The sequence below is a fragment of the Phoenix dactylifera genome, chromosome 12 (assembly GCF_051530095.1).
Source record: "Phoenix dactylifera cultivar Ajwa chromosome 12, Ajwa_hap1_PhDact_Kaust_v1.1, whole genome shotgun sequence".
NCBI lineage: Eukaryota > Viridiplantae > Streptophyta > Magnoliopsida > Arecales > Arecaceae > Phoenix > Phoenix dactylifera.
The window spans coordinates 15283222-15292590 of NC_143201.1; the positions used below are offsets into that span (position 1 = coordinate 15283222).

The 9369-nt window shown below is 35.9% G+C and overlaps 1 protein-coding gene across 3 annotated transcripts; it reads left to right on the forward strand.

The window, feature by feature from the left end:
- The first annotated feature begins 314 nt into the window (after positions 1 to 314).
- On the forward strand, positions 315 to 8921 carry LOC103717464 (uncharacterized). 3 transcript variants are annotated; one of them, XM_017845278.5, is made up of 7 exons: positions 326 to 437; positions 555 to 630; positions 4202 to 4470; positions 4603 to 4709; positions 4852 to 4984; positions 5136 to 5330; positions 8439 to 8921. In XM_017845278.5, the coding sequence occupies exons 3-7, from the start codon at positions 4219 to 4221 to the stop codon at positions 8706 to 8708; spliced, it is 957 nt and encodes a 318-aa protein (XP_017700767.1). In that variant the 5' UTR covers positions 326 to 437; positions 555 to 630; positions 4202 to 4218; the 3' UTR covers positions 8709 to 8921. The 3 variants fall into 3 exon arrangements, with proteins under 3 accessions (XP_008804087.1, XP_017700767.1, XP_089782724.1); XM_008805865.6 differs by lacking the exon at positions 555 to 630 and having other exon boundaries at positions 315 to 437; XM_089926598.1 differs by lacking the exons at positions 326 to 437; positions 555 to 630 and adding an exon at positions 3290 to 3430.
- The last annotated feature ends 448 nt before the right edge of the window (positions 8922 to 9369 follow it).

The window sequence follows — 9369 nt, forward strand, 5'->3', positions numbered from 1 at the left end:
TTTTGTGATTTATTACCTATAACTTTATATTAATTTTGTTTACAAAATTAATGCTTTCGACTTGCATGCAGATTTCATAATTAATATGCAGATATATTGATAACAAATCAATAAATTTACATACAATACATGAATTATTGAATGATTCCTGATATATTCCTCCACCTAGAAGAATCATCCACACAAAACATAAATCTAAAAATGATTCAAGAATTATTTATTAATAAATTACTCGGAGAATGTTGGTTGTTGCTATCGAAGGAGGCCGGCCGGCTTGGGGGAAAAAATAAAAAAACAAAAGGAAAAAAAAAAACCCCTCAAGTCGCTTATTGGGCCTACTTACCCTGTCCTCTCTGTACTCTCTCCCGTGTAACGGAGCACTCCGGAGTGGCGACACCACCCTCGCCAAGTCGACCGCCGGGGAGTTCTTCGAGCAGGTGAGTCTTCATCTCTCTCTCCCTCTCTCTCCGTGTCTCTCCAAAACCCTAGATCCATTTCTCTCCTCTAAAACCCCTCCATTTCGATCCCACCCTCATTCCCTTCCATAAATCCAGATCCAGGACTTCTTCTTCTTCGGAGAATCAACCCGAAGAAGCCGAGAGAGATATCAAAGATTCCCCGGTCTTCGAAGTATACCCCCCCTCTCTCATGAGCCAGATCGTGTTGAATTTGTCTCTTTAAGTCTTGGCTAATCTTCTGTTTACTTCTGTACGAGCATTAAAGTACCTGTGGAGTTTTTGATATTTTTAGAAAATTAATCATAACTATTGATCTTGCACAACTTGTCTGTGCCGTTGCCCTATATTTCTGTACTGCTAATATATATATAATAGTTCCTGTCTTATTTTGCTGCATAACATCCAACCTTTTCACCTTAGGCGAGTAACTCTAATAACATATGAGTAGATATCTGATTTTTGTTGCTAGTGATTCTTTATTTTTGCTAGTAAGAGGATTATTTGGCACATTTTGAATGCGAAATCATCTATAGTTACGCTTTGGTATCTTCTCGGCCTTTATTTGATTTAAAAACATGTAAATTGTGTTCTGTTTGATTATCAAAGTGTTTAATTGCATAGCTGATGGATCGTTAGAAGACTGCTAGTAAGATAAGGACCTGGCAATCTGCTTGTTCGATTATGTAGATTGCGAATGGTGCATCCTTTAATGACATGAAGTATGATGGTAGATGTTGGTTGTTTAGCCACCTAAATAGTTTGTAACTAACTAAAAGATCCATTTCAGTGAAAAGATAGATTCTCCCTTTTAGCTGAAACAAATTCTTTATGAAAAGATAACTCATGTTATCCTCATTCCTTCCTTGCACCAGGAATGTAAAAGTTGAAGTCATCTACACCAATTATAGCTTTTATGTGTAAAACAAAACATATGAACTAAGATGATTTTGATGAATGTTTTTCTTTCCAAAGGCTATGACTACACAACAAACTTGGTGTTGACGATAACTCCAGCAGTTTTTCTATAGATTTATATAGTATTATTTCTATAGTGGGGAATCTTTATGCAATAAGTTGGCATGGTCATGATACACCAGTTTTGGTTTAGTTAGACCTTCACATTGTTGCAAAATCTTACAATTCATGATCTGGAGATCCAGATCAAAATGGTTTTAAACGATCTGGATCCCATCCTTGGATCAGGATCAGCTTAGGATCACAATATTTAAATCAAGGTTTGAAGCTTTGGTCAAAATTGATCTCTTTTTGGCTAAAATCAATCCATTTTGTCCCATATCTAATTGAAATGACACCCAGATTCTTGTTTCCGTAGTTTCAGCCGAAACTTAGCTATAAAGCTTCTGTTAGGTATTATTCTGGTGTTCATGATAATGTTTGGGCCATTTCTTTATTTATTTAAGTAAATAGTCTGTATAATATTAAATTTCAATAAATTTTCTTTCTTTTTCTTGAGTTGAAAGACAAGGTAGATAGTCAATATAACCTTGATGGGCTGAGGAGTCCAAAAATAGATCCTTATTACAACATTTTTCAAAGACTAATTTTAACAACTAAATATGAGACAACTAAAATGATGATTAGTATATAAACATTTTGAATAACGAAACAAAATGTTTTTGTTCCATTAGAAATACTGTATATGAGCCTAAATTGGTGAAAACTAAACTTGTACGCATGCTTTTTATTCTCTATTCATCCACTTTATAGTTGACTTGTATTTCAATTTTCACATTTCTTTTATATTTAGGAATTTCTGAAAGAAGTTAGAAAAGATCTTACGATCTATGATTGATTTACGATTGAATCTAGTGTAGGCCCCTCTACAATTTACAACTTGATCCCAATCTTACACAACATCAGACCTTCATGTGTGACATATGACAAGAAACTTACAATCTAAATTGTTGTTCTTTGTGAGTGCTACTGGTTATTGTGACATTTAACTGGCACCCAGTTGAACATATCGGTACCATTTAACAATGGGTGCAAAGTTTCTAATTTGGAAGTGGCGGACTCATATTAGTAGTATAATGGTGGCAAGGAGGGCTATAGCGTCATGTTTTCACCCTTCTCACTTGGAGGAGGTTCTATTTTCAAATCTTGGGAGGTGTTTCCCCAAGTGTTTGGCATAGGTAATTTTTCCATCATTTTTATGAACACATTTTGGTGCTCCCACCTCTGTTCTTAGAAGAAAGGTAGTATGAAATAAAGCATCTTGTGTTATCTTACACCATTTGGGTACTTTTGTTTTTTATTTTGAGAATTCTTCGCTGATCATTATATGTTGAAGTTATTTTGGAGCTTGGCCTAGCGGAATGCGGTAATTAGTTGATTTAACTGTTAAGTCACCAAAACAAATCTATATTTGCATGCCATAGACTTGCATCTTGTTCATTCTTCTCACAGAACCATTTGGGCCAAAATTAACTTGATATGCTAGAGAATTCTAAAAAGTCATTTAAGTTTCTTTCAGATGTACCAATTAATAATATTTCTCAAGGAAAATAAAACATTTAACTTGTAAAGAGACAGCATATTTAGTGACCGGAGCAATTAGCAATTGTAACATGTCCATCATGTAGTATCCAAGGATGCATTGCATTGATTTAGTTTGCAGAAACAGTAGTATGCCTCTTTTGTCACACACTCCGACACTTTTGAGCTTCCTATTAGCACAGATCATTCCAATTAGGAAATCACAATGCCATTGTTATTATTACACAACTAGCTAACATCCATTCCTTTCTTTGCATAGGAACTAGCTATCAATCATTAACAGGTACTACTTGTAGTAGAACCAATGTTTGTCATATCGCCTTGAACCAGTACTGACCCGTACTAGGTTGGAACCGGCATGAAGCACCATTCGTGTTGGTACAAGCCCCAAACCGGCCCGTACTGACCTGAACTGAGCGGAACTGTATGGCACCACCCTGTACCTTCCAAAATCGGTGTGCATACTATACCATACCGACTTTACCACTCTGTTTCATGCAATATTGTGACAAAAAAAGTGATTAAAAAAGGTCATGAGCTGTCTTCGTACAAGATGCATAGTTGCGTACTGTATCAGACCCGACCATACCGTACCGGTAATGTATTGATATAGTACCAAGTACCGAGATTACGGACCTTGAGTAGAACCTTTGCTCTTTATGTTAAGTATCAACTAGAGGTTTACATGTTTTCTTATATTTTTCTGCAATTGTATTCTAATAATTATTATGAGCATAACTCATGGTGCTAGACCACTGAGAGCATGTAGTGGCATGCATACTTTTATTAGGAATTGACAATACCTGTGAAGGCATCTATGCATGGGATGCGTATTTTCATTTGGAAATTGACAATACTTTCTTTTTACTTTGGTTCAGTTTCTCCTCCACATTCCTCAAAAACAACTAATCTATTGTGGTTTTCTTTTGCATTTCAGTGGGAAGCCATTATTAAGCACTTAATTCTAGTCCACATGTACAAGTTGATTGAGATGGTGTATCACTATTGTTTTAATTTTTAAATTAATTGGAAAATATTAGATTATTATGTTTATGCATTTCAATATATCAGTTTTGTCTTGTTTTATTGTTAGATATAGTCATTTTACTATCTCAATTTTTGCCTATATTTGCTGTTTTACTAGTTCCATCTGGTTAAGACAAGGCTTGATGGTTTTGATTTGGTATGTCATGCAATCCTTACTTGTCTTCTTTTTTTTTACCCAGATTTCCAAGATAAAAAAATGTCAGGGAAGGCCCTCAGAGATCTCAATGTACTTCCTGTTCCAGGATTGGAGAGGAAAACTGACGGTTCTAGTAAAGGAAGCTTTATCAAGCCGTACATCGAGAATAGCAATGAAATAGTTGACAAATGCCTGAACAAAGTTTCAGAATGTAATTTAGGGAACAATGGAGTTGAGGCAGGAAATTCAGAAGTTGAGTACATAGATTCTGAGAACTTGACAGATCTTCCAGATGTGGATTCAAGTCTCAATGTATAGTTAATCCTTTAACATTCCTGGTTTCTTTATTTGTATGTCCCATGTATACTAGACTTTTGTAAGCATCGATATTCTATTTTTGTTTTCATATATAACAATTTTTTAATGTCCTTTCATTTTATGTAGACACTTTTAACAAGATTAGACTCAAAGGATTGGGTTCTAATATGTGAAGCACTCAACAATGTGCGCCAATTAGCAATATATCACAAGGAAAAACTGCTTGAGATGTTGTAAGTCTCTTTCTCTTATACAATATTTTATTTGAGATATATAATTTAGTTGTATTCTTTTTGGTTCAAGAAACAGTTCTTTATTAGATATGATCCAGCTTTATTTTTTAATACTGTTTTATTTTCTATATTTTGGTAATAGAGGAGATGGGATTCCTTTGATTGTAAAATCATTGAAAAATCCTAGAAGTGCTGTGTGCAAGACTGCAATTATGACATCTGCGGACATCTTTAAGATCTATAGCGATTCAGTCATCGATTCATCTGATCCTCTGGTATGTTTCCATTTTCTGACCTTTTCTGTCATTCTATTTTTCAGTTGTTCCTTATGCCAAACTGTTCTATTGTCTGTACTTAACATGCTTGACAGTACCGTGCAAATTATTAAAAGATACTTATTAGGCTGTTGGTATATACTGGATTCAGCTTTTGCAGTTGCTTCTCAAATCTTCGCAAGACAAACGTTTCGTCTGTGAAGCTGCTGAGACAGCTCTAGTAGCAATGACAACCTGTATCTCTCCTTCTTTATTATTGCCAAAATTGCTGCCTTATCTTAAGAATAAGAATCCTCGAATACGGGCAAAAGCATCTATGTGTTTTAGCAGGAGTGTACCTCGACTTGTAAGTTTACATCTTACCATTAAAAATAATGCTTGATGGTTGAGCTAGGTTCTGCATTTGGATTTTTTTTGGCCATAATAGAGATATTTATATTGCTATATAATTTTATGCTTATTTCAAATTTTATCCTGCAGTAGTTTCCTGTAGCTCCCTGACTCGTCAATTCATCAGGTCATTCATCAATTTTAATTCAATTTGCTTGCTTGGGGAGTTGAGTCAATCGGTTAACTTGGAATTATAATAGATTTGAATGGGTAGTGGAGGATGTAGATTGGTTAGGTTCATATGGAATTTTATCTTAAATCTATTTAAAGAATAATGACCAGTCATTTCTTTTCAAATTTGTATATTCCACATGAGGTATTCTTGCTCTTAAATAATATATGAAATAAGTTTAGGACCTAAATTACTGACCTACGAATTTGTGTCATATTATGGGTAGCATTTTGTCAAATTGCCGGTGGTTAATTCTTGTCATATGGGAACCATAGAAAAGCTAGTTTTGATCAGGTAGTGAAATTAGCTATAGAAGAATTTTTCTGGTAACCAACTCCATAAGATTATATATGCAATTGTAAACCCTTTGTAGAAACGTGGCCTACAGTCAAAATCATCCCTTCAGAAGTAACTTGGTTATTCTTGTCTGTTTTTTTACTTTTTAATAATGGTGCCAGAGCTTTGGTTTGCATATGAAAATCTATAATAGTTGAATTTACAGTCATTATGTATAATTTTATTGTTGTGAAATCACTATCTATGGGTTAGACTGTCATTCATTTTTTTTTTTTTTTTTTGGGGGGGGGGCTCACTTCATGTTAGTATTGCCTGTGACCCTGTGACATGTAATTGAGAAACTGCAATCATGTAACTCTCACTGCAGGATCTCCCATCAAGCAAAGGATTATATGAGGCTAATTTTTAAAGGAGATTTGATGGGAACCACAGAAAATGTTTTCTAGTCAGATTCATTACCTAAATCCTGCTTCTAGATACTTGAGGCTTTACTTTGAATGCAATAACTATACCTGTTTAGTGCAGACAAAATTATGGAGTTTTTAGGTATGCACTTACAATACCTAAATGAAAAAAAAAAGAATTGTTCAAGATGGAGGAGCTGGGGTTTCTCAAGTTATCAACAGTGGAAAATAAAAAAAATGAGAGAATAAACTGGTACCCTGTGTTTGATCATGTGGAGCTAAAGCTTACTGATCATGTGAAGCTCTCTATCTCGAGTTAGCTTTTGACTTTTATCAAAATGATCTGGATATCAGATGGAACATTATAAAAAGTTTCATGGAGCTCGTTGTGGTAGTGGATGTGTCCTTGATTAGTGTTAAGTACCTGAAGGTGGTTCATGTGGCTGACTCTGCATGTTGGTATTGTTTACTCATTTTTTCACTTCTTGCTTTGCTTTTTTGAAATGCTGAAAAGTCTCATTTGTTGCATCATTTTTTGAAAATTCTGAGAAGGAACACATAATTTTTCTACCAATTTGGATTGATAATATTACACCTGACAAGAGACTTGGCCATTCAGGCTGGAGTTGGGTTGCTGTATAGCTGTCTTTTGGGCTATGGTTGGAACTGTAATATGTGTAACTTCTGTATTTTGGACTGTGATTGGATATATTTTTGATGCGCTTATTTACAATATGTAAAACATAAACAGCACCCAGTAACAAGAATTCCATCATTCTATCTGTTGTTAGTCTTATGGATTATACATCACAAGGTCAAAACCTCTGCAAGTGGAAGGTTCTTTAAATTTTTCTCACTGCTTATCTAAGTGTTGGTAATTTGATTGATGCAGAGGATTACAATGGCAGAATTCAGATTGATCAAGGCTCTCCTCCCCCATCTGAACCTTGACAAAAATGACAGAATTCAGATTCGTTTAGGCTCTCCTTCCCTATCTGAAATTTTTTTATTAGAAAGATCAAAAGATTAAACATGAGAACAGATGGTAAATCTTTAAAACTTTCTACTGGCCCTAAAGTTTACATTGGTCCCTTAAACCTGATACAGGGACTTGAAAAAAGCAAAAAGCTGGAAATGGTTAAAGTGCCTCTCCATTCTGAGTTGTCAGTTGAAACTTGAAAGATGTATTTACCTGAATTCGAACCAACCCAAACCACCTGGTTCGAGGCGCACTGTACCAAATCGGTGTGGAACCAAGTAGGTTTGCTGGTTCAGTTCAGAACTGGTCCTTAGCTGTCTGAAGTCTGAACTGAGCGAAACCACCTTGTTCCACTCGGTACCGACACATATCGCCTGATTTCGGGCAAGCGACTGTTGACCCTCGACTTTCATACTTGAAAACCCATTTGTTCGTATTTGACTTTCACCCGCATGTATACCTTGATTCCCAGTCCAGTACCTCTACTTTCGCACTGTGATAAAGAGTGAGAAAATAAGGGCTGGGAGTTATGGGGTGCATACCATCCATCCTGAACTTGGTAAGTACCTGTTTGATACCTAGTACTGAGACTACGGACCTTGATTCGAACAATCATATTGGTGGTGGTTTTAAACTATCCAAAAAGGGTAGCTATTAGGACCCTTTCCAACTAGTACTTCTGTAGATTGGCTGCAGACTTCAGCTGCTCTTATCTGGTGGTAAATGTAATGCGGGGGATATTGGGTTTTCAGGATTGGTTGAAGTTCCCTGCTTACAGGCTTTAAGCTTAAACAGACTCAAAGTCCTAGCTATTCTTGTTGAGTTTGATTGTAAGTAAACTTATTATTAAGACTACTTAGCATCTGCTAGAAATTTTATGAAAGAAAACAGCCTTGATTGTTAGTTTGAAATCTAAAGTCTATATACATTGCTTGAAAATTTGTTGCACTCCTTTTTTTGCTTTCCACTTCATCTCCTGTTGTTCATATTACCAAACCATTCTATTGTCTGAAGATCGTCTAGGCTCTTTTTTCAATTCAATATTTCCATTGATCTGCTGTTCACTTGAAGACTGCATCATTAGTTAAAAAATTCACAACTTCTAGTTTTAGGTTATGTATGGTATTAATACTGATAATTGGAGCGATTTGTGATGAACTTGTAGCATGCTTGTGTTCTTGCTCGTGTACTCAACGGGCTTATATCTTGCAGGGTCTGGAAGGAATTAAAGCATATGGGATTGATAAGCTCGTCCAGGTTGCAGCATCTCAGCTTAGTGATCAGCTTCCTGAATCAAGAGAGGCTGCTAGGACACTGGCATTGGAATTGCAAACCATCTATGAGAAGTCTCATGCCTCACCGAGTGAAGATTCTGCAGATTCTTGGGAGGCCTTCTGCCAAGCCAAACTATCCCCTTTAAGCGCTCAGGCAATTCTTCGTGTCACTTCTACTTCTAAAGAGGGCTTGGTTTTGGGTTGCTAACCCATGAGGTATACATACCACTGTACTCTGGCTTCGACAATTTCACGATTATTTTTGCACTGATATTTTGTATATGATGTGTTATGGGAGATTGTAGTTCAGTTGGGGCATGAGGTTGCCTTGATATTTAGGCACATTGGCTCGTATTAATTGTTGTGATTGTATGTTTCATTCAAGTGCTGGTGTTTAGTATATCAACCATAGTTGACGGTAGTTTGTCCTTCTCTTTCATTTTAACTATTGTTCTCAGTACACCTTTAACTATTTTGCACTGAAATGCCTCATGCGCCAGGATGCCCAGACCTTGCAGTGGTAGAAATCTCGTGCACTGAGATGCCCTTTTAGGATGAATGCATGCGTTCTTGCTTGGGCCATTTTTACGGCAGATAGGTGAGCATCCTCAGTGGTGTACCTTCAATTCTGTCATAGCCATCTAACTAATTTTCAGGAATTCATGCTAAAACAGTTATTTTAAATCATGATAACTATCTTGTTCTTGGTTTTTATTGCAAAAAAATGGAAGATCTGGGGAAAATATTCGGATCTTTGCAGGTTTAACGTGGAAATTCTCAAATAAATATAAAACGAAATCCCTTTGGAATTGTGAAAAGAAGCAAAGAAAATAGAGATGTGTATTTTTTTCTTGCTGGAATAGTGTGCT